We start from the raw sequence: 26,625 nt of genomic DNA, 5'->3' as shown, positions 1-26,625 counted from the left end.
GAGGTTTCTATCAATGTTTAATGATATGCTTCCAGGGTTTTAGTGAGAATAAATCAGCACTACTTATCCTTTGATGTCTACAAGATACATGGCCAGATTTCACTCTCCTGTTTGGAAGAGATGAGAATCAGGCAGATAGTGTTATATGAAAAAAACAAAGCAAACACAAGACAGTATTTAACATAAAGAACCTGACAAAATAGAGGCAGCTCAATCCTTCAGAAAGGCAAACACTCCCACTGGAAAGCATGCTAAATGATGTGGAAAAAGCGAGGCTGTTCCTTGACCACAGTAGCAAACTACATTAATAAGCTCCTAATGATCCTGGAGGAATTATAATTGCCAAAAGGTGAATCAGAATAGCTCATTAACAAGTTATCCCAAGATCTGTAACATTTTAATTACTCTAGGATAATGTTCAGGTTTTGTATTCATGTAAAAGTATATATGCCTTGTTTCATCTTGTAAGGCTTTCTGTTAGATTATCTAATAACATCTTTTGAGTATTACAGTGTAGAATCAGAAGGCAGCTGTTTTTGTTAAATAAACATAAGTCCTGTATAAATAAGAGGTGGGATGCAGAGGTTAATGGCACTGATGCTGAAATCAAACTGCCTTCCTGGTTACCTGACCACTCACAGATGATGAAAGGCATAACACAACTTGCTCATAATATATGGGTGTGCTTGGGCATGCCAGTTAAAATAATTCAAGTCAAAGGTCTAGCCTGCCTAGGAGGGTGCTCATGTTAGCTATGATTACATGAAATAAATGTTGTCTATGTGGCCCTGAAAAATAAAGACATGAGTTCATTTTATATTGTGAACAGCATTGTCCTATTCAGTGTCTTAACCTTGACAACCCAGTAGACCACATGCCCACAGATGTACATTCCAAGAATTTGAGAGCTCATGTCTGGGTGAACTGCCCCTGTGTCCTGGCATGGTTCCCTGTGCTCACTTTCTTGGGGGCAAGAAGGTCATTGTTCAGGGTAAATTATATGAAACAGCTAGCTGTTCTCATAAAGAACTCTGGAGTCTTTGCCTTTTCTGGTAATGGTGGTGAGATGTTTTCCTGCAACTAGCGGGAGAGATTCAAGTGGCTGCTTGCCAGCCTGCATGTGTGTGGTGGAACAAAGCTCCTGATGCCTCTCCTGGGGTAAGCAGAGCATTGTATTAACAGTTTCAAGAAAACCAGGGGAGTCCCCAGCAGGCAGCACAGCAGCAAGGTCTCCTTTGGAGGTTGAGTCAAAGGGACACTCATTGCTAATGACCCTTTTCTAGCAGTTTGACCCTTGATCTTTTGTCTTGATTTTGCCTGGTGCGCCCCTGGCCACCATGGAACTATTTCTCCTTAATGGCTGCTTTTCTAAGCACTGCATCCATGTCCAGAATTAAGTAGAGAGGGCTAGGAATTAGGACCTTCAGGGGCCATAGGTCCTCCAAAGGTCATACCTGGAAAAATCTCACTTCTCTGGACACTTCTCATATTTAGTAGAAGACTTCCTCACTTTCACAAGTGTCTATTCCCCTCTGCCTTTTTTTTCCAATGTAAAAATGAATGAATACTGTGATTTTGCAATCCCTCTCCTGAAATCATCACAATTAGAAAGACAACATACAGTGATTCTATCAGAAAGAGGTCTAAATTTAACTGAAAGGATTTACAAAATGAGAGAATGAAACCATACTCATTTGTTTTTAGTTATATTTCAAGGAAGCAACATTTAAATACAGTTTATCTAAAAGCTCTGAAAATATACTTATTGTTTGACAACTGTAATAAAGTACTCTATCCTGCATATTTCTATAATTTTTTTGTCATATAATGATGGATAATTACCATAGCAATACATTGTGTATGCTAATATTTTGTAGAAATAGCCTCAAATAACTTTTTATCACTCTACTTCACATACTTCATTTAATATAAATATATGTGAAATTCTAGTGCATGGTAACTTAACTTCTGTCACCCTTTCTCCCCTTCCTTATAGTTGTCATGTTCCCTTCTAATTTCAACTATTACCACTGGAAATGCAATTTACAATTCTCACACCACAGCTTATGCAGTTCTGTATTAATACAGCTCTATTGCCCAGTCCCACAGGACGCTCAACCTCAATAAGTTTGTAAAGAACTTCTCATTTTCTTCCAACTTCCTTTTCCTAGACTGGTTCTTCTTCTAACCTCCTATCATAGTACCAGTATTTGAACTGTCCATGCACAAACTTTTTGGATATGCATTTTAAAAAAAATTCCTCTCCTTTCTCCTTTCTACTTGAGGTCCTGGTTCTGTTAGATTTTTCTTAACAATGGATCATTTCCTATCCAGTCTCAATTCGTAACTTCATGCTTCCAATTCCTTTTTTGGTTCTAATTTTGGTCCACTTACATTGTTATGCAATTGGTAACCTCCAAACCCTGCTCTGATTATTTCACCCTCTTGTATCAAATAAATTCAGACCTCCTTCTTCATTCAAGCCACCCACAGAGTGTGTCAGTCCTGCTTTCCATCATGTACTGCCAAGGAGTCTTTATCTTTCTTTTGTTTGACTTGTTTTAAAAGTGATTCCATACAGATCATATTGTATGGTCTTCCTAAAATTTCTGTAAGCATGAGATGATTTATTCATGCTTCAACTGAGGAGAAGAAGATGGAGAAGAAAGGTGGACTGGCCCAAAAGAAACCTCAGTTGGTCAAGAATCATTGCCTAGCTGGGCATGGTGGTGCAGCCTGTGATCCTAGTGGATCAAGAGGCTGAGGCAGGAGGATGGCAAATTCAAAGCCAGACTCAGCAACTTATCAAGTCGCTAAGCAACTCAGTGAGACCCTGTCTCTAAATAAAATACAAAAAAGGACTGGGGATGTGGCTCAGTGGTCGAGTGCACTGAGTTCATACCCCAATACCCCCCCCCCCAGCCTGGCCAAATGGGATTGCCCACCGCTCCCAGCAGCCTTTCTCTCTCTCAAGTAATCTTAGAATAATTGGCTTTATTCTCTATTCATTTAAGTCCTTTTCATCTTTTAACGGTTCCATCCGTTCCTGCCCTGACTCATAGTGACTCATAGAGTGATTGCTTTTAATCACAGTCTGCCATTTTAGTTCTTTTCATGGCTTCAAGTTCTGTTTAAAATAAATTGTTCTCATTTAACCTTTTATAAACTTATTTTTTTTTGTCTTACATAGTTTTTCAGTCTTGAGAGATCTTGCCCTATGTCCTAAGTGTGTTTGTGTTCCCTACTTATTATACTTAGTAGGGGGAAAACAAATATTTGCTGTCTAGGTATGGGGTCTCAGAATAGATTTCTCTAAATTGCAAGACATTTTCCCATAAACTGTTTTTATTTTATTTTTGTTTCAAAAGGATGTAGTATCTATATCACTATATCTAATATCCTTCCCATATGGAAAAACTGGTATAATGTCTCTTAGTCACCCCTTCTGTGCCTTCATGGGGCAGAAACTCCCTAAACATCCTTTGGTTTTCATTGAATCTTTGGCACCATCAACACTATTAGTCTATAAATGGTTGCAATGCAGTAGTACTCTGAGCATTTAGAAATCATTTTTTCCATTTCTTGATATTTAATATTGCTCTACCTTAGGCAGACTAAATACAGAATGTAAGTCTGTTTTGTCACCTTGTGGCTTTAATTGAATCTGCCCATTTCTTATAATGACTGGCCTGGCATTCCTTCATCGAAGCTAACATTAATGCAAATCATTGCATTTAAGAAGGAAAAAGATGGTGAGTAGGTCTTTCAGCTTTGCACAAATGAATTACAAAATGCTTCACCCACACACTATCCCATGATGTATTTTTCTAACACTAGAAACATTTTCTTCTCTAAGCTACTCCTGCTGTTGAGAGAGCTTTTCTGATGTCAGTAAGCTTCCGAATGACACTGAATTGAGGTACATTTACCACAGGGCTCACCATGTCGTCTTTTACGTGTTCCTGGCTTCTATTGGGCATGGTAATTGTTCCAGGGTGGTCAAGGAAGACAGCCACTTTAGCAAAAAAAAAAAAACAAAAACAACAACAAAAAAAACAAAACCCTGCAGGCTTCACACAAAGGCAGAGAATGGATTTAGCTTGAATGTGCCTTAATTAACTTCCAAAGACTGACAGCAAAGATTAGTGAAATATTCTTGGCACAGCCTTAAGGAACTAATATTGTGGTATTAAGCTGTGACCTTATTGAAATACCGAGGACTGAAGACAGGGACGCAGGATGTTTAGGGTATCAGCAGAGAGTATTTTGCACGTCAGGCATGTTGCTGCTGGAGAACATGCTATTCTCCAAACATAATGAAGTTTTTTTCTCATTTCTTAAAGACCTAACAGATTTTATCAAGACTCATTTCTGTACTTCTAGAGTTCCTGCCTTACTCTCCTACAGTAAGGTTGACACAGAGAGAAAATGCTGGGTTCCAGTAGAGATTTTCAGACATGTGCACCTAAGAAGAGCCACTAGCAATCCATGGCTTGGTCCTCTGCTCTGCAGACACAGAGATCTCACTTTATAATTTTATGAGGAATAATTTAACTTTGCAGAGTCAAACTTTTTAAAATTCAGATTGCCCTATGATACAAATTACAAGGGATTTATTTCTTTTTAGTTAGGGAACGGTCGGTGTGTTTCTCATCTGGTATCCCTATTACCATAGAAACACAGAGATCAGAGCTAAAGGCATAGGAAAGGGAAGAGGGACTCTTCATTCAGGCTGGGTAACAGGATTGAATGTTTTCCATACTCCAATTGCATACTTTTCAGGGATTGAAAAAATTGGCCACTCTTGGAAACATCTTCCTCTTGACAAATGTTGACATATAATTGGACTATTTTTTTTTCTAGATTTTAGTTTTAACCCCCTTGAGTACATTCAGGATTCATGATAGTGTAGTGGTGAAACACTTTGACGCTGAGTTTAATAGACTTATATTTAGGACATGTATCCAACATTTTACAGCTGTGTGGTCTTAAGCAATTTTCTAATACTTTACAGCTAGTGATGTTCTTTTTCACTTATAAACTCTGTACATTATAGGCAAAAACGTCACCATTAGATATCAAAAACTGAAAACAATACAGGTACAATTAGTGTAACCATTTTAAATCTATGGAAACCGAGACTTAGAGACATTAATAAAACTTGAAGTTAATAAAAGATGAAGTTTCCCAACAAAGCAAATTCCTCTAACATCAACTGTGGGTTTATCTTACCTAATATTTAAAAGTTGGTGACATATTTACATGTGAAAAAGAAAAAAAAATCTCCCCACAGGCTGGTTAAAAGCTTTCAGTAAGCAAAAGGGATATGACAATGACCCAGCTTGTCACATGCTAGGTGCAGGTTTAGGAACATCTCATAACACTACGACACTGAAATGTGTTTGATTCTTAGATTACTTTTTTTTTTTTTAACTGAACCCAGGTCTCACACCTGCTAGGCAAGTGCTGTAGTACTGAGCTACACCCCAGCCTGATCCTTGGACTCTTCTCAGTGCCTCATTTTCAGGGGTTCTCACACTGTCATATGGACTTCTCTCCTATTCACCACTTTCACTCTCTGTTTAGCATTCATGAAAGCCATTCTTTTTTTTTCCTTTCAACATATTTTATTGGTGCATGATAGCTGTACACAATGATGGGATTTGTTGTTACATATTCATACATGTACACAAAAAAACAATATTTTGGCCGATATCACTCCCCAGCATCTTTATATTCTTTTAAATGGAGAATCATAAAATTTACTCATGGGATAAGTCATGTAAGGATCAATTTTGCATATTTTCTTAAGCGATCTTGTTATGGTTTGGATCTTAAGTGGCCCCCAAGGGTCATGTGCTAAAAAGGTTTGGTTGCTAGCATGTGACCTACTGGGAGGTGGTACGACCTTTATGAGGTGAAGACCTAGTGGAAGGAAGTTAGGACACTGGTTGTGCCATTTGAAGGGATCCTGGGAAACTCAAACCCTCTCCTTTCCCTCTCTGTTTCCTGGCTGCCATGAGATGAGCAGCTTTGCTCCACCACATGCTCCTTGCCATGATGTTCTGCATCACCACAGGCTCAAAAGCAATGTAACCAGGCAACCATGAACTGAAACTGTAACTGTGAGCCAAAATCAATCTTTCCTCTTTTATAAGTTGACTTTCTCAGGTGTTTTGTGACAGCAATGTAAAGTTGACTGACACAAACTATATAGTCTCCTAAAATTTTATCCTTAATAGAGATAACTTATAGCAATGTCTCTAGCATAGCACTCTGCCTAGCACAGAACTCCTGATCTCTGAAGACCCATATCTTCATTTGCCTACTTGACACCCCATATTTTGAAGTCATTCAGGCTCTTCAAAATATTGTGGCCTAAAAGAACTCAACATTTGGTTCCTAATCTGATTCTACTTCCATTCTCCCTCTCAGTAAACTAGACCAACTCTTAATCCTACTGCCCTAGCTAGAAACCAGAGCATCCCCCGAGTCTGTCCTGTTCTTCATCTTTCTATGTTTTTCCATGTAATTAATTACCATGTCATGTTCTCTCTCAGCACTGTCTCATGGCTGCTTGCTGGTCTCTCCCCTGGCTACAACCACTCTGCTTCAGCTGCTGTCCCCAGCACCTGTGCCCCTCCCACATTCCCCATCCCCAGATCTTCAAGCCATTCTCTATATAGTGTTGCCAGAGCAGAATATTTCTAAAACACAAGTCTAATTTTGTCATTTGACTTAAAATCTTTTAGTAGTGTCCTATTTCTGTTTTAAGAACAAAACACAACTCCTTCACACGGCAATAGGGCCTGAGAAGACTGGGCCTTGTCCATCTTCCTTAACTCCTCTTTGTTACTCACCATACAGGCTTTCAGTCTCATGGATGCATTCCAGCCACACAGCCATGTGCTCACGTGCTCACGAGTCTTCCCCTAGGAATACACTTTCACCAGGCTATCTCGATACTGTTCTCAAATTCTAGCTAGAAAAACATATTTTCAAAGAAGCTTTTCCTGAACCTGGGCTGGGAAAGATGTAGATGACTTGTCACATTTATTTTATGTTTGTGTGTTCATTTATCTGTATATGTCCAAAGTCTGAATGGCCTGGGAGTTAAGAGGCTGTGGTTCTCTTGTTTCCTATTATATCCTCAGCACCTAGCAATGGGCAGGTATGAAGATGCTCAACACACATTTCTTGAAAGAATGGTTGAGTGATAGGTTCTCAAAAAATTTTTTTGAACAAGTAGTTATTAAACTGCAATGTAACATCCTCCAGAGATTCTATATTATGATTTGCTCCAATCAGAAAATCTTTAAAGTGGTTTCTTTTTCTAAAGCGAAATCTATGTTATACATGGAGTTGAAATTTTTACAGTGTGAGTTCATTTAAAACAAAGCACCAAATATACACATCAGAGTAATTCTACCCCATAGAAGAAGGGGAGGGATACTTTTGTTTCCATGTTTTCCTTTGTATTATTCATGTCAAGAATATGATAGATGTTTGAATGACTTCCCACAGGCAAGCAAAAAGGACCTACCCTAAAATGACAAAAACCAGGGTGTGCTATTAGGTTGAGGAGTAGATAAGCAATGCCAGGGAAGAAAGATACAGTTTGGCAGACGTGCACTCACTCTTTTTACTTATAGATCCTTTCTGCATTGAAAGACAAACCAGGTGGAAAAAAATATGGCAATTTTGGCTTTCTGTGTGTGTTTTTTTTTTTTTTGTACTTTTGCATTTATTCTTCATGCATATGCAATTTTAGGGATCATAGCCAAGGTAAGGAAAGGGTGAATAATCAAGATACCATGCAAGAAAATGTTAAACAGAAAATTCACACGTGGACACTGAGCTGCTTGGCTCATTCACTGGACCTTTCCTTGATCCTGGACCCTTTTCAGCTTAGACATCAAAAAAGAAAATAGGTTAAGGGAGGGTTTTTCAAATTTATTTTATTAAAATGTATATTTGTAGATGTGCTATTGGGGGAAGTACTGAGACTGTTTACTTAATTCATGGGTTCCAAATTTAATTTATTGACTTTTCCCCTCTATTGAGTGTCAGTCACTAGAGATGCCTGGTGCTAAATGAGAAGTGAGCTATTTTGGTTGCTATTCAGTTTCCTCTACCTTGTCAAGTATTGCTGTCTTTTTCACGTGAGAACTTGGTTTACAATGGAATTTTACTAAGGCCATTGACAACTTCATTCTGAAATTCTTCTGTATGAAGAATGCATTGTGGAAAACATTCAAATTGGATTAAAATAAGACTTCAAACAACTTATTTTGTGTTTAACTTAGATATCTGTCAAGATAATAAAAGAAAAGCAGGGTTTTCTCAGTAATTAAATTACGGTGCCCAAGAGGGTTATGTGCAGACGTTAAAGTTCCTAAGAAAAATTTATCTTAGCAAAAAATAAAATAAAAACAAAGTTTGGATGCGATCTTTGGCTTAGCCCTGATGTTTCTGAAATAAAAACTGTTAGTTCACATGGCAACCTAATATCATACAAGAGTAGACCAGAGCCCCACTAGAGAACAGTGTTAGAGATGTGTCATTTTCACTCAGTAAAAGCTTTTCCAATGAATTACAATGACAATATTGTGAAATAGATAATTGGAAACCTTCCCATAAAATATGCTACAATCATAACCAATGTTCTTTTAAATGTAGGTCTTAGAATAAAAAAGGGATACTTTCAATAAAATGGAATAAAAGAAAAGTAAAAAACAGAATGCTATGTAAATGAGTTAATACTGAGGCTACCGTAAGCAGGTTGCATTTCACTACCTACGTAGGAACAGGAGATGTAAGGTGGGAATTTGCAACTGAAACCCCAAATGTAAATCCTGAATCCTGAACGAGGTATACAAGTGAGGATAAAAATCCATCTTCTAATGGAGCTTGTTATTTATGCCTGGACTGTGGAGGGGAATAAAGTTTCAAGCTATGTAGCATTGAAAATCCTGAAATAAAAGGAAAATTAACATAGAGTCTGGCCCCTACTACTATAAATGCAAAACTTCTCTAAGGGTTTAACCCCTGAATCTAGGTTGTAGTTTTCCCACAGATAAAATCCTATTAAAAAATGAGTTTATAATCCAAAATTACTATACTCAAGGAAGTAATATCCTATGAGTAAGAAGTAAATGAATCAATTTGCAAGAGGTTTGGGTCTTGTGCCATCTGCTGTGTTTCATGGCCCAAGGAATAATTCCTTCTGGTAGGTCAAGGTGATTTCATAGGTGAAGATCATGAGTTGCTGAAGATTGAAAATGAAGCACCCAAAGAGCAGTGCCTGGATTGTAATTTGGCTTATTTTGCTAATAGCATTTCAAAAAACTATAGAGAAAGGAACCAACCATTCAAATGGGTACTGGGATGTCATAGAAGTGGTTTGTCCAAAGCAGAGATGTTACTGGATTTCTCTTGTCTCCTTTCTCTCTCTCTATTTTTTCTGTATTGTCTCTTTATTTCCTCTTTGGATATTATGCTCTTTCATTTTTCTCCCTTAATTTCTTGGAATGTCCTTGTCTTACTCTTTGGCCTGTCTTTGGTTTGTTCTCATAAGACTCATTCTCTCTGTGCCTCCCTCTTTGTTCTATTTCTTTCTCTCTCTTTTTCTCTCTCCTTATTCTGCAATTGGACTGGCCATTGTATTTTTAAGAAAACAATTGCAATATTTATTGAATAACATTAATAAATATTGTTCTTAATTAGAAAACGACTTTACAGGTTTTCTATCATTACACCATCAGAGTAGATTAAGCAATATTCTGTTTGCTTTTTCTTTCTTGCCTTGATTGGGAGGAGTGAAATGTGCCTAACGTCCGGATGATGGTAAAGTTTGTTGTTAATGGTTTTGAGTTTTGTACAGAGGAATGGTAATGGTATGAGTTTCAGAAAGATGAAATTGGTCTCAATGGGAACCAAGGTCTGGCTGAGAAGAGATCTGAGGCTTTGGGGCCTGTGAGAAGTTTATTATAATCTACATCTGAAAGGAAGAGGGTCTGCCCAAATTAGAAAAGCATTGTTAGAAGTGGAAGGAAAAAGACAGATGGAAGAAAACAGAGCAGTCTGCACAGGACTCCTGATCTACTGAGTATGGATTGGGCGAATGCAGGAGGCGGCGTGATGTTGCTGAGAACGCCTAACAAAGTGCTTGTTGAGCACATGGTACCCTGAACTCATGGTGAAAATCCAGCGGCCCTGTGTTCTGGGGTGAAGAGCACTGAGCTTTGGCTACCCCAGATGATGCCTACCTACTTAAAAATGCCACTTGCCCTATTCACACTGTGGATTGGTAAAGCTCAGATGAAACACTGATAATGATGAAATATTTTACAAGTATTAGCTAATGGTACCATATCATCAATCTGATCACTATGAGGTTGACACTTTAAGGGCAGAGTGACAGCAGAGGTCATGTATTTGGGGCCCAGAGACCACTGTGTTATACACCAGCCTTGCAAATTTGAGTCTGTCTCTGTCTCCCTAAATCTTCACTGGGTTATCTTGAAAAAGGGATAAAGACACCAACCTTCTTTCTTGTAAAGATTTAGTGATATACATGTTTAATGGTTTATTTGTGCACCTTTATTATTTTTCCCATGTGCATCCTGTAGCAATCCATACAGAAATTATTATTATTGTTATTATTATTTTGCCAATGAAACAAACTGAACTAAAGTAAGCATCAAGTAGACTTTTTCTATTTTTACACTAAACCTAATTCTTCCTGTCCCCATACAGATTATCAATAGGTGAAGAGCTCTCTGGGCAGTAGGTAGTCTTTTAGTGTGAATCCTTAGATCTGTTTAGACTGACATTCAAAATATTGGTGCCTTCTCGAATATTGATTCCATTTGAAATAAAATTCCTACACTTTATTCAAATTCAGAATGGAACTTCTTATTAAACTCATACACTAAAGCAACATTTAAAAATATTATCCATACAGTTTATTATCTATGGATAAGGAGCTTATCCATATCCAGGGGAAGAATCAAGGCTTTCTTCCATCTTCTTCTGATAAAATCATTGCTGATTTTATCATCAGGATTTTTAAGCCTTTTCAGTAAAGGGCATTATTCTCACAGGGAAATAAAGCACAAGATAGCTCAAAGAATCCAGCACTGACCCCTGACCACCTCTGCCTCTCACATTTTCCTTTCTCTTAACTAGCAGAGACCATTCCTGGTGGGTTATTTTCAATTTGCTGGGTTTAAAGATGATTTGTGATTAAAGTCTTTTGACTCTCCTCCCAGTGGAAAGACTCCTCCTTCTTGTCTTTCAGCTCCCATGAGAAAAATGTCCAGTGCCAGGTGGGGCAGGGCGATCTGCTCTCTCTGTTCACTGCTCTTTGCTTTCATTATAAGATTGTTTATAATCCTTGCTCTTATTCTCTTTCCTGACAAGAAAGTACAAACTATTTCTCCAATTGGGAGGATGAAGACCTCCTTTACTTTTTAGAAGGTCTGACTTCCTGGTAAGCTAGTTTCCCAGCAAAGAGTGGTCTAGTGTATCCACCTCTCTTCATCTTTGGGGTCAGGGAACTGCCTGTTGGAACTTAATTTCCCATATATTCATTACCTTTCCAGTTATTCATTGAACAGCCTTATCTGATGGGTTTCTCTGAAAAAGGGGCTTGAACGCTGAGAAGATTAAAGTTACAAAAAAACAAGCTTTAAAAGCCAAGCAAAACAAAGTGAAATAAGTTGGGTTCATTAAAACTACTTCAGTTCTTCACTATGAAATTTTAAAAGTGTAATATCACCTAATGGTAAATGGTATTATCAAAGAAACTCTATGGGGGCCAAACAAACAAACAACCCACACAAAAAAAAAATTCAAACAACAATAACATAACTACCATACAGGTTGTTCAGCCCTTTAAAAACATTAAGTCAAGAATGAGGCTTTGGTTGAGGCAACCAATCCACATCACTGAATCTTATTCCCATTATAGAATCAAGCATAAAATAAATGTGCATGCTATGATTGCTTTAGATTTCCATGCTTCTGTCTAGAAAGTTGTGCTTGATATTTGAAGGTAAATGAGAACTTACCATCATCTTTGTCGGGGAGGATTGTAACCTGAGCTCCTGGGAACTCTGACCCAATTCGCCCACCCATCGGCATGCTCAAAAGGACACGGAACGTTTCCTCTTCCTCATATAAGGAGTCATCAATAACAACTATCCGACACATTTTCTCCCTTTCATCTTTGTCAAAGCGAATAACACTGGTATGGTCCTCGGGCCTGGATATGTAATCCGAATAAGACAACACGGAAGTTGGCACAGTTCCGGTCGCTGTTCCTGGAGGAGGGGAGAATCCAAGAGGTTTTATGTAGAACATGTTACAGGGCATTTCCAGAAACTACTGTTTCATATGCAGTGTATGAAGTCACTTAAAAGTCTTCAGTATATACAATACCCCCAGAATTGCAATAGCAACTGTAGACTGTTCTACTATCATGAGTCAACTTCAGGGTGATCTCAAACCTATACATCTCCAGTGTTTTCTCTTGTCTTTCCTGTCCATGTACTTTTAGATCAACACACTATTATAAACTAATAGTCCCTCTATTCAAATGCTTGACATCTATTAATCCTCTCAACTATCATTTTGGGTTTTACACATTTGGTAACTGAGGTTTACAGACATTAAACCACTTACTCTGGAGCTCAGAGCCCAGAGCTTATTCTAAAGACTATTTTCATCATTATTCTATACTGCCTTCAAATTCATATACAGAAATAAAAATTTTAATGGAACGTCTGCTCAGGTATCAATGCATATGTGACTTTTTCTTTTGCATTCTTAGAAAATTGTCTGCTTTGCTGGGCTCAGTGACTCACGCCTAAAATCCCAACAATGTAGGAGGCCAAAACAGGAGGATTGTAAATTCCAGCCTCAACAATTGTCTCAAAATAAAAAGGATTGGGAATGTAGCTCAGTTTTAAAGCACTCCTGGGTTAAATCCCCGGTGCCAAAAAAGAAAATCTACTGCTTTCCCAGAAGGCATCTAGTACGTTAAAGAATATCACGTATTCGTTTTAATTTTGCATGACATAAATCACCTTTCATAGGGTGCTTGTCCAAGAGCAAAACAAGTATTTTGAAATGGTTTAAAATGAGTTTCACACTAGTTTTAAGTTAGTTTATATTCCTTGGATATACATTGCTGCTTTTTTCTTTTTGTTTGCTTGTTTTAAACAATAACTCCCCTCAACCTGAAGAGCTTGAATGGGCTTCAGTTTCTTGTCATCTGAAAAGCCTTGAGAATTATAGTAAGTGACCATGTGGAGTCAGAAACATCTGCGGTAAGTAGCAGATGCTCTCTGGGGCATCCTCAGAGGTGTGACATGGAAGACAACTTCTGAGTAAATGCTTTTTTTGTGATTATAAAAACTTCAATCCCTTCATGGCAAAATATCATGGCTCCACCATGTTAAAGAGAGGCTTATTTACATGGTTTGGTTCTATTTCAGTTTAGTTTCTACCTTGCTGTGTGTAACAGATCACCATGAACTCCTGGCTGACATCTCCTGTCCTCCTGATGGGAATGAACAGCTCGCCCACATCTTCTTCAATGGAGTATTCAGACTGGGGAATAAACACAGTTGATTCTGAAGAGAAAACACAATCAAGGTGCTATGATTATTTTGTTTGAGCTTTAATTTCCTGTGCAAATTAAAATTTCTCTAGTGACTAATTCTTTTTTTCCTTTTGTATATTCTTTTAGAGTAATAGTGTGAGGGTTAAAGAGAGGAGGGGGAAAAGAAGGAGTTGTAATGTATGCAGGCTGTGGGCCACTGATGTTTTAAATCTACACAAAACCCAACATGACTTTTATCTCCAGTGTATTGCTCATTTCTCAATTAATAAGTGCTGCTGACAGAGTTCCTTTAAATCCAACTTTATTCTCCTTCCCCGGGAGGGGTATAATCTGAGAGGTTTGTGACCTCAGTCATTTCCTCAAACCTTATGGGGCGGGTGGGGAGTGGAATCTAGGCTTGCACAGTTGAAAATACTTGCCAAGACTCTCCCTGGTGGAATCAGGATTAGAACTCAGCTCTTGTAATGTCTACTCTAATTCTTTTCACTCTTAAGAGTGGTCCTTTTGGATGATTCATGATTTAAAATATAATAATACACTGGTTGACACTTTTCAACATAACAGTTCCTTTAGAATTCATAGATCTATTTATCAGTTGCATGGAATGTTTCTGCAGTATCCTTTCCTAGCAGGATAACCATAGCATGGGGTATATAAATTAGATTTATGTACTATTATAAGTAAGTTTCAACAATTCACTTTTAACATAATTAAAAGGTACATTAAATAATAAAAATAACATAATTAATTAAAATTGTTAAAAAAATAGTTACTATGTAAAATTATAAAACCATTGAGTTCCATAGTTTGACATCATAAATCCCAAACAGGCACCCTATATTTGATTGGGAGGGTGTTTCCCTGAAAGTCTCATATCCATACACACACACACACAAGATGTTTTGTGACTATTTTTAAAATCGTCAGCCCCACTTTGGTGGATGGTTATAAAAGATGGTGGATACAGGCCTTGAGGTCCACCCTGCACCTTGCTCTGTTCCCAGACCCTGGAAAATATATGAAATGTATGATGCTTCATTTTTCAACTTCTAGCTTGCAGGTGGGTCAGCCAAAGGGGGACACAGGAGTGGCCTTGGAGGGCGAGAGCCTAGTGAGTTTCAGCATTTATCCCTGCCCGCCTCAGGTTTCCAGAGCTGGCTGCATGCCCCTCTGGCCCAGAGGTGAGAGCAGTAGCCCTCACTCATCTTGGGGCACTCTGCTATGTTTGGGCATCTAAAGATCCTTTTCTTCACCTTGGTAAAAGAGTCACAAGGCTAAATTCTATTAAATTAAATGTTATTAAATTCTATTTGAGCCTGTCATTTATTTTCTCCTGGGACTCTGACACACTAATTTTCAAATTGCTTATATTTAAATAATCTGAATATAAGATATAATAACTAAGTTTTCATTTATCAAATATTGATGGAGTGACTCCAACTCAACAGGAACTGTATTAAGCAAAGCAGATATAAAAGTAAACAAAAACCCTGCCCTCCTGGAGTTTCCATTATAGTTGGGGGATGGGGAGGAGGAAGAAAATAAATATATATAAAAGATATCACATCAGAATATGATATAGTAACTAAAATGTGCTCCCCAGTATCAGGGCATGCTGGGGCTGGGCTTGTCGGGGTGGAGGGTTCTAGGATACATAGACGTCACAGGAGGTGTTTCTGATAGAGTCACATTAGAGCTGAGGTTGGAAGGTAGTGATGAGATGCCCTAATGTTCTGAAAATATGTCAGTGTACAGTGCCACTCCCCCCCCCCCCCCCGCCATGAACTGAGCCCTCCCATGGTTCCATTTTGAGAGAACACTGTAGATATGACAGTTCCAGGCAAAGGAATGGATATGTGAAAAGGGTTTCCGGCCAGGTTGTGCCAAGTGTGTACAAGGAACAGCCACGAGGCCAAGCAGCCAGAGCAAACTGGGGAAGGCAGGATTAAGACCTAGGACCAGAGAGAAGGTGACAGGCTGGATGGTGGATGGATCACAGGAAGCCTTCAGGAATATTAGAAGGACCTTGGTTTTTATGGTGAATAAGAGTGGAAATAAAGTTATGAGAGCAAAGAGATGCTGTTTATTTAGAACTTGCAATAACGATGGAGCCCACCACCTTTACTTGTGTTTAGACAGAGAGCCAAAGGTGGACAAAGAAGCGGGAAAGCTTAGTAGGGGAAAGGGAATCTCCCGTGAGCCCTGGTTACAGGCTGTGGGGCAGGAAAAGATGTAGCAAGCTAACTAATTAGGGTGTCCTATGAGATTGTGAAGGGCTGCATATTTGGGTTTCTCTGGATGGTCTATAGTTGGAAATAAGGAAAAGAATTAGGGAAGGTATCAGGTCAAGTCCTGAGGACCTTGGTCTGATTGGTATAGAGGTTGTGGTTTGGCTTCTGTAGGTCACTGGTAGAGCTGAATTTTCATATGTGGTATGGCCTTCTCTGCACATTCAGTCTCTCAAAATGGAATCATGGGAGGGCTCTGGCCATGGGGTGATGGCACAGTACGCTAACATATTTTTCAGAACATAAGTTTTGGCTGCCGTGAGATAACCACTAAGTGCCAGCAACTGAAGCAAACAACTTGGTTAGGAGACTTTGCAACCACCCAGGGAGGAAATCACAGAAGACTGGACCAGGAGGTACATTAGAGGTGTTACTGGATGTGTTACACTATGACCCTGGAGGATAGATTACCAAGGAAGACCCCAAAGAATTTTCTGAAAAATCACATATGTCATGTAAGAGAACCTGAAGAACCAAGGATGACTCCAAATTTGGTTGTCTTTACTAAATGGACAGGTGAAATTTCTGTTTACGAAGGGGAGGAAGACTATAGGTGAATCAGATTTGGGGGGAAATTGGAATTCCATTTTGGACATATTAAAATCAAGGTGTCTTAATTATCCACATTGAAATGACAGAGTGCCCTGCTGAGAATATAATCCTGGATTTCAGTGGAGAGGTCTAGATTGGAAATACACAGGTGGGAGTTGGGGGCAGGTTGATGGTATGCCCAGAGTGAGTGAATCAGAAAAAAAAATCACACAGGAAAGGATTATAGACAAGGAGGGGAATGGGTCCACAGATTCCCTTCAGGGCATTGAGATGTCATGGAGGAGACTGAGCAAAGAAGGCTAATAAGGACTAGCAGTGATGGAGACAACCAAGAGAGTGAAGACAGGGGAGGTCAAGTGCAAAACGTGTGTCAGGGAAAAGGGGGAAGCTGGGCACAGTGGTGCATGCCTATAATCTCAGCTGCTTGGGAGGCTGAGCAGGAGGATTGAGAGTTCAAACCCAGCCTCCGCAAAAGCAAGGCGCTAAGCAACTCAGTGAGACTCTGTCTCTAAATAAAATACAAAATAAGACTGGGGATATGGTTCAGTGGTGGATTGCCCCTGAAATTCAATTCCCAGTATCCATCCCTCCAAAGAAAAAAGAAAGAAATAAAAAGGGGGAGACCATTTGTTTCAAATGCTGCTGAATCGTTGAGTTGAGATGTGAGAGCTCATTATCAGATTTAGCAAAGAGAAGTCTCCAGAAGTTGGTCATCTTCCCTAGGACTGTTTCAGTGGAAGAGAGGGTCGAGATATTGAAGGAGTGTGTTTAAAAGAGAATGGCAGAACAGGAACTGGAGACAATAGGCCTAAGAATTTCTCTCAAGTGCTTTAAATGGGATCAAAGTGGCAACTAGAGAAAATCTAGTTTATTTTTAAGATGAGTCTTTCTAAGGGCAAGAACTGCACCTACATTTATGAAGTAAGATTTTACCAATTAAAAATTTCAACATAGAATCATCCTGACTTTAGTGCAAAAAAACACTCAGTGTGTTTTTTGAGTACTCAAATATTGAGTTTCAAAAGTTTTTTTTTTTCATTAACAGATGTACAATTGCCCTACGTCACCTAGGTTTTGGCAGACTTTAGGTCCAGCACTTGTGGCATGAAATATGAAATATCATGGAAAGCTTGGTATCTTTTCTAGGGTTTTTTTAAGGGGTGCATGTTTGCTTCTCTTCAAATTCATGTGTTGACACCCTAACATCTAGTGTGGTGGTGTGCAGATGGGCCTTTGGGAAGTGATAAGGTTAGGTGAGGTCATGGGGCCCTAGGATGGCGTGAATGTCCTTATAAGAGGAGCAAGAATGAAATCTCTCTCCATCAGTGCGCAAAGAGTGCTGAGTGATACAGTGCAAATACAGCAAGAATGTAACCGTCTATAAGCCAGAAAGAGGGGACCCTTACCACAAACCATATCAGCCAGCACCTTAATTATGGACCTCCCAGCCTCCAGAACTGTGAAAGAGAACTGTCTGTTAACACCCCCAGTATCTTGGTATAACAGTTGGAGCTAAAGCATGGTCAATCATATGTAATATTCATAATACTAACCTATACTGACCAATTTTGTTTTCAAAGAAGTTATTTAAAAAAGTTTTATGGGTGGGATTTTAATTGCATAAACCCTTTAAGATTTACACCTTTAATACCTAAGGTTCCTCCTAAACTCCATGACCCATGCAGCATTGATTAAACAAGACAGGACTTCTTGGCAGTGCCAGTATGTTGAAGGATGAATAAAGAAGAAAACTGAGAATTTGGATCATGCCCTCAGCTCTGGAATTCCCTCCTACAGTTGATCTGACAGAGGGTAAATAGGCCCAGTATCAAGTGCAGGTCTTCTAATAGAAATGTGTAATCTGTGGGAGAAACTAGGAAAGGGTATCAGGGAGGCGAAGAAAGATTTCCCTGGTAAACTTTTCTGTTAACATTATTTTTCAACTTCAATTTGTATATACAATAGAAGTGTATGTACGGGCTGCCTCAAGTATGCATAGCTCTTTAGGAGAAAAATTTCTAAAAGTGTCATTCTCGTATTATCTTTAAAAATGATTAGCTAACCCACACCGACTTCTTACTGTTTGCTAAGCCCTATTCTAAACACTTGACGTGTACTGGCTAGTTTTATCTTTGCAACAACCTTTGAGGGGAGAACTATTGTGACTATTATTTTACCTCTGAGGACAGGAGGCTCACAGATGTGAAGAAATCCCCGGAAGGCTAGGTTGGCAGGTGTTGATGGAGTTGAACCCAGACAGCCCATCTCCGAACCCTTGCTCATAAGCCTGTGCTCTATTGTCTGAAGGGAGAACACTCAGAGAGTATCACTCAAATCCCAGGAAAACAAAAGGCTAAACTAAGATGAGGAAAGAGGAATTTAAAGTATTGCTGAGAGGGGGAGAGAGCAGGGGCCTAGGGGAATGTATAGGGAAACTAGAAACAAGTGTTGGGAGGAATAATTCAAAGATAAGTACTGTTAGACCCAGCACAGTGATGCATGCTTGTAATCTCAATGGCTTGGGAGGTTGGGGCAGGAGGATCCCAAGTTCAAAACCAGCCTCAGCAACCTAGTGAGGCTGTAAGCAACTCAGTGAGACCCTGTCTCCAAATAAAGTATTAAAAAGGAGCTGGATATATGGGATGTGTATCAGTGGTTAGAGCCCCTGGGTTCGATCTGTAGTACCAAAAACAAAAAACAAAAAACAAACAAACAAAAAACCCCAAACCCCAAAACCAAAAATACCCCAGTACCATCACAGAAATTTTATATAGACATGCAATTGTACACATACAAAGTTATAAAGTATCATATGTACAGCAGTATAGCATACATATTAGTATATAAAGAAAATATGACATATGGATATTATATAAAAGTATATATGTAAATCTCACACATTATATTGAAACTGTAGCTGTCTTTCTGAAGATACTCATTGAGGGAAAAATCAAAGGGCTAAATTATAGAAATACAAAGTTCTTGCAAAGTAAGCAAAGACCAGTACAAAAAAAAAAAAAGAAACACACAAAGAACAAAAACCAACCAGTCAACAAACAAAAATGACTACAGAGTCATGTTCTACAACATTAGCAATTGTTATTCCCATGTATAGGATTGCAAATGACTTTTTACAAAATTTAATATGATTTATTTTTTGGTAGTTTTAGGTTTAAAAAAAGAGTAGAAAAGTTAGTACATAATCCTACACCCCCACTTTTGTATTCCACTATTATTAACATCTTGGATTTGTCTTTTTGATAATAAAAGTGTGTAACTTTTAGACTTTCAGTAAGGTTTCATTACCCTTTATTTTGAAAGATAAAGCAGAATTGAGTGAAAGCATTTATTATTAGTCAATGTGATTGTACTGTAATGAACATTTGGATTTGTAACCATTGTTTTTATTTTTAGGTCTTGACTGTGCTTCAACTCAGGCAAAAAAAAAAAAAAAGACTTTTGTTCTCACAAATAAAGTAGTTGTAGCTATCTGAAAGAGAATGTTCATGCTGTCCTTTTGCTCAATTATACTATACAGATGAAAAAACAAACAAACAAACAAAGGAACAATCAGACTTGGCTAAAAACATGATAGAACAAATTATCTTCTAAAAATTTGCCATAATAGATCAAGGAAGGAAAGGGAAATGTAGCACAGGGATAAAAGCACTGAGTGTTCACTGCTTTTAAAAAATTTGGCACATTCAAAAACGACTAAAAGACATTCCGGTGCATCTTCCTGCTGTGATTTGTGAGGGCAGAGAGGATCTGCCATTGGCAAATGGATCATTCAACGGCAATCTTTCAGTTGCCATTCAGTGGAATTTCTGTTCCCCCAGATGGAGTGTAATCACACCCATTTCTACTAATACCAAAGAAAACCAAACCAAACAGCCTGCAACTGGTTGACTTCTGCAGAGAATAAGGGATAACTCTATTTCTCAGGTCCTCATTTAGAAAATGTGGTAAATGTTCCATGAACTTTAAAACCCCTTCTAACTGGAAATTTCTATATGCATATAAAAAAGAAGGAGATGATGGGATCCAACCGAAATAAGGAATGACAGTAATGGGCTAGAGAAGAACCAAGGAGTGAGGTAAAAATCATGACAACAAATAGCTAATTTTCCACTTGTGCAAACTCTGGGGCCACAAATGTCCCCATTTGTGGTATTACAAAGAGGTATTACAAAGAGAGGGTAAGCAGCCTGTTCTTTCCTTATTTTAGTTCTTCTCTTTATTTATGAGGATTTTGAATGTATTTATATGTTCAATAAATGAATGAATCCGTTTGTCTAGGAAGTTGTTGATTTTCATTATCATGGCAGAATGGTATATTCTTTCTTCAGGGCTCCTACAGCAGTTTAATGAATATCAGAAAAACCTTTTTTCAGTCTTGCATTTTCAAATGAAAAATATGTCTGTGCTGGACAAAAATGTGGACTTCCCGAGCCCTTCCAAAAGTGGCACTGCACCTGGGTGGTCCTCTCGGATTGGCAGGGGTAGGTAGCACCTGTGAGCACAGCTTTAAGAGTTTGCTCCATCATGTTCATGCCATCCCAAAGCTCTCAGGTCTGTGATTGGCTGTCACTTGCAGCAGACTCTTGCTGGTGTCTGCCACTCAAGACAGGCTGTGCTTCTACACAGAGGCTGCAGAATACCTGATGACTGGGCCACTTTTGACAGGGGAATTAACTCTATTGCTTATAGAGCTGTGGTTTCAAACTGGGGGGGGGCACAGAAATCTGCAGGCATAAGAGGAATTATAAACCATCCATGTAAGCACTGGGTATTGCCTCAGATTATTTAAATAAATAAGTAAGCATTCAATGGTGATTATTTTCCAATAGATGTGGATGCTGATATATGGAGTAAAACACATGGTCATTTAAGATCTTGGTCTAAATCATAAATACATAATTTAAAAATATATAAATGGATAGAGAGAATTATAATGTATAATTATAAGCATGTAAGAAGCCAGATGAATATATGCATATACTATGTATATGTTGTGTGTATATAGAATTTATGTTTAAAAGTTTGTTTTTGTTATACAATTTTGGAACAAATGTTTTAAAACTTGGCACATGTGAAATTAAGAGTCTCCTAAAATCTTGGAGTACAATGCCTAAAATGGAACACACATCTCCAACTGAGTGAGGGAAAGGGGGTTAAATGAAAGAGCATACATAAGGTGTTAATCTTGCTATCTGGTGAATGATAAGGGCTTGATGAATTTTAATCATTACCATTACCTGAACCAGTTATTGGATAGTAAAGTATTGTGAGAAAGTATGCACTTTCATGTATTCATATGAATCAACTAATAAGGAAAAGTAGCTCCCAGCATAAAATGAAGTGGAGTTGCTTAAACTCTTCTGCCCCCCCACAATCCTGGCCCAGAATCTGTTCAGCAATGTCATGTTCTGTTGGAAGCACCTATTGGTAGGGCTCTCTTTCCCACCTGCTATGGTCTTTGGGAGTAGGACTTTCATCCTATTGTCTTTGCATTTCTGATATAGTTCAGCTGTAGTTTCCAGTAAGAGAATGAACTGGATCATTTTTTAATGCATGGAAAAAAAATCTTGTAGTATATTCTAGAGTGAATATATGGAGGGAGGAGAGACAGAGAGTTTATAAGCATAATGATTCCTAGGGCAAGTTAATTTACTTTTGAAAAGCTGGGAAAGAAAGTATAATAAGCAGCAAAAAAATTTTGAAGAGGTTGGGAAAGTGATTCTCTGTTTGAAAAAAATATTATTAATATCTTAAAATGAAATCTAATATTAGATTTATGATCTTAAGAATAACAATATTTGTATTCTGTTTTATCTTTCATAGAAATGCTGTAATAAGAGAATCATTGTGTGTTTTGTTTTGTGCATTAGGAAACTAAATCTGAATAAAAGCTCTCTGATTTAGGATCATACAATTAGAAATAATAGAGTTGGAATCAAATTAAAGTCTTATAATCTGAAGACCAATAGTCTTCAACAAGACACGGAACATACCAGGCATTGTGGAACATTTGTCAGTTTTGAAAAGATAATCATGGTTTGAAATGAAAAGGGCTGCATTTGATCTAGAAAATTCCAAAACAATTTAGAGAATCATTAAATAAATAAAATTATGGTAAACTTTTATTTTATATATCCTATACTAAGAAGAAATGATATAGGGGATTGTGTTTATGTGTGTGTGTGTGTGTATGTGTGTGTGTGTGTTTTAATATGCCACCACTCAGATATCACTGGTAGAGTGTGTCATTCTGGGTTTATAAATAGGAAGGCAGAAATAGGTTTAAAATGTTCTATTCCTTAAAGTAAAGTATAGCAATTGTACCAAATTTGCAAAGAAAGTCTCCAGAAATGGCCGCTAGCTTTAACTAATGGATTAGTTTAAATGTATTATTGCTGTCACGGGCTGTTTAAAAGAGAAAAGGTTTAATATTGAAGTACATACCAAAGCTCAGGACTAGAAGAAAGTTTAATGACTTAGCCCTAGATAATGCGGATAAAATTAAATGTAATTAAATGCTAACTGTTCTTGAATGGAAATGATAAACATAATTGGACTTCATATTTGACTAAAGGCAGAGATGTTAGTTAAACAAACCATGTCAGAGCTCCTGTGTTTTTATCCACTCTCGTTAATTATGCTCAGCCTTTTAACACAGGGATTTCCACATGCATCTCCATTTCATGTACTCAGCAGATTATATCTTTGCTGAACGTTTAAGAGTGTTCTGACTGACAAAGTAAAGTAGGCTGGCACTTTAAAGAAAAGTCATGTCTGGCTTCTGACAGGATTTCAGCTTTAGAAGTCTCTACAAGGTTTGTCTAAATGCCAGCCCTCAAAAAAGCCATTCAAACTTTTTTTTTCTTTCTTCTTCTTTTTTTTTCTGCCTAACAAGCCAGGATTGTGGAAGTTTGGCAAGGGGAAGAAAAAGGTCAAGTTACACACAAAAGCATTAAGGTTCATTAGCCAAGAGTGAGCAATGATAAGAACACATAATCTATCAGAAATTAAGAGCAATGTTTCAAGACCCTGTGTTCATTGCAGATGGGAGAGGGTCAGGTAGGTGGGATGCATATTATGTAACAAGTATGGAAACCACAACCAAATGAAAAATTTTGGCTGTGGAATAAATGAAGGGAACTTGAATGATTAAATGCAATCTTGGGAGCAAAAATCAATCTCCAAATGGTCTAACTCTTAAATCATTTGTTTGAAAGATATTTTAAGACATCTAAAAGACTCCAAAACTGATGAATTAGTTCAAGAAAAAGGAGATGAGTGGGCTGGGGCTTAGCTCTGTAGCAGAGCACTTGCCTAGCGTGTGTGAGGCACTGGGTTCAATCCTTAGCACCCACATGAAAATAAATAAAATAAAGGCAATCTGTCCATCTACAACTATAAATAAATAAATAAGAAAAATTAGATGAGTAATATTGGTTCTAAAGGACAGAATCATAATAACAGAAAAAACGTGGTAAACTATGTAGTTTATTTACTTAAATGAAAAAATACAGCTTACTTTAATTACTCTAAGGTTTTCCTCCTCCCATTAATGAATCTGGAAATATTAAACTGTTAATCCAGAAAATTCCTTCTATAGAAGATGCAAATATTGAATTTTAAACTTTCTTTATAAAGTATTTTGTCATAAAAGCCCACCAGCAATTACACAAGCTCTTACCATCTCCTGGGTCAACAATCTCTACTGTGGTCACTGCAGGGAACTCCAGGGCAGCCAGCACAGGCTCTGAGAGAACCACCTGGAAGGTCTCGGATTGCTCATGTTCCCCATCACTCAGGATACGCACTCTCCAAGTGGCCCTGGTCTGGCCAGGGTTGAACTGCACTTGCTTCTGTGCTTTGCCTTTAAAGTCCTTGTCCTTTTCTGCTGTCCCATCTCTTGTGCCAATACCTGCACAGAAACATAGTATCATTTTCTTAGTTTTGTTTTCATTTGTATTAAGGCTTTCCTTGTTAAGGAAATGTCCTGCAGAGTAAAGTAGACCCTGCTTGACTCTCTAAAATGGACAATTGAGTATGGCTCTGCAGATGAAAGTGTTCTTCTGTATGTGTTGGTAGTTCATGATTCTGTTCTACTCTTGCCTCAGTTATGGTTTTGCAATATACTCTTTGAGCTAAGTTTGCATTAGAATTTCATACAAAACAAGACTGAGTAAATTCATACTCATGTTGTATAGTATCTGTACTCTTACAAACTCATATTCTAACTAGAAAATATAGGTCAATAAAAACACTCTGTGGGACAAAGAATTCTTTGATAATCTAATTCTAATTCTTTGATAATCTAATTCTTTGATAATCTAATTCATGGTCAAATGGTAATAAAAATTATAATATTTCTTAAACATTTAATGGAATTGGAACCCTTAAGGGAATCTAATTCAGTGTTTTTTACTATGGTCCTTGCCAGGTTTTTAGTTGTGGAACACACCATAATTCCTTGAAATTATGTGAACAGGATCAAAGAGCTAAATAGATACAGTTATTATGAGCAGTATGCTTGGCTTATTGGATGGTTCACTCAAGGTCAATTTCAGCTGTCTGGGAAGGTTGAAGAATCACCAAGCCTCTATCTATCTAAATCACAACAGGATCTTTAGCATTACTATGCCAGGGACTCAAACCATAGGATATATTATCAAAAAAGCAGTGAACAAATTCAATGTCATAGAAAAGTTGTAAAATCACAATAGTACCTTATATATCCTTAAGTACTGAATCAGAACCTCTCAGGCAAATCAAGTATAATTTTCAAGTATATTTTTTTCTAAATGTTGACACAATTTTAGAGAAGTGGGTAAGGAAGATTTAAAGAGGGGAAAAAAAAGTATTGTGATTGTGAAATTTATCCTGCTTTGTCCCATCATTCCAGACATGGAACACCTCTAAACACTTAAACATAGTATGTAACATACAATATAATTTTATGATACGTAGCATAGTTACATAATAATGTAATTAGAATCTAGTTAATATTATATATAAGCTCTAGATTATGACTTCCAAACTATTTTAATGAACCCCTGTCAATTTCATTAAAACATTCACCAAAGAGAAAACTTGGACTTAATGGGTAATCTGACTTTCATTCCAGGCCCTAGCAAGAACGCTGTGCCATTTTCAATGATGGCAGAGGTGGGCTGCACACAGAATTTTCTAACTATTGCTGCACTTTACGAAGTCATCATCTGAGGTTAACCAAGTAAAGCTTTAGAGCTTTTGTAGGATCACCAGTGCCACCATAATTTGTAGGGAAATAATAGTTCGTTGAAACAAAATAATAACTTGGAAAACAACTCTTTTAAAATATTTTAGCATTGGGCTTAAGTGGAAAATAAACAAACAACAGGCAGTGGAGGAAAAAAAATCCAAAGGGACAGTTTTAAAATCTTTTCCGAGTATTAACTTCTCACTGCTACCCACAGGCCAGTTGTGAGCAAATAAATTCGAGAGGAGTGGAAACAAATGTTAACCAGATATCCTTAATAATTGCTAAGATGCTCTGTTGCTAAGTTGCTGTTTTTTAGTGACATTTCTGAAGAATTTATTTTTTAAATTTTTTTTTAATTTTTATTGTTGGTTGTTCAAAACATTACATAGTTCTTTTTTTTTAAAATATTTATTTATTTATTTATTTTTAGTTCTCAGCGGACACAACATCTTTGTTGGTATGTGGTGCTGAGTATCGAACCCCGGGCCGCACGCATGCCAGGCGAGCGCGCTACCGCTTGAGCCACATCCCCAGCCCCATTACATAGTTCTTGACATATCATATTTCACACTTTGATTCAAGTGGGTTATGAACTCCCATTTTTACCCCATATACAGATTGCAGAATCACATCGGTTACACATCCACTGATTTACATATTGCCATACTAGTGTCTGTTGTATTCTGCTGCCTTTCCTATCCTCTACTATCCCCCCTTCCCTCCCCTCCCCTCCCCTCCCCTCTTCTCTCTCTACCCCATCTACTGTAATTCATTTCTCCCCCTTGTTTTTTTTCCCTTTCCCCTCACTTCCTCTTGTATGTAATTTTGTATAACCCTGAGGGTCTCCTTCCATTTCCATGCAATTTCCCTTCTCTCTCCCTTTCCCTCCCACCTCTCATCCC

At 37.9% G+C, this 26,625-nt stretch overlaps 1 protein-coding gene across 1 annotated transcript in view; it reads right to left on the bottom strand.

The window, feature by feature from the left end:
• Frem2 (FRAS1 related extracellular matrix 2) overlaps positions 1-26,625 on the bottom strand; it is a 172,325-nt gene that overhangs the window by 67,487 nt on the left and 78,213 nt on the right. Inside the window, exons 4-6 of the mRNA XM_015484020.2 lie at positions 24,173-24,403; positions 13,515-13,640; positions 12,075-12,326 (exon numbers count right to left, since the gene is read on the bottom strand). Coding sequence (XP_015339506.1) covers positions 12,075-12,326; positions 13,515-13,640; positions 24,173-24,403 — 609 coding nt within the window. The remainder of the gene's footprint in view (positions 1-12,074; positions 12,327-13,514; positions 13,641-24,172; positions 24,404-26,625) is intronic.

This window comes from Marmota marmota, unplaced genomic scaffold, assembly GCF_001458135.2.
Source record: "Marmota marmota marmota unplaced genomic scaffold, marMar, whole genome shotgun sequence".
NCBI lineage: Eukaryota > Metazoa > Chordata > Mammalia > Rodentia > Sciuridae > Marmota > Marmota marmota.
The sequence above is the reverse complement of the archived record's forward strand: the minus strand, read 5'-3'. Positions and strand labels throughout refer to the sequence as shown.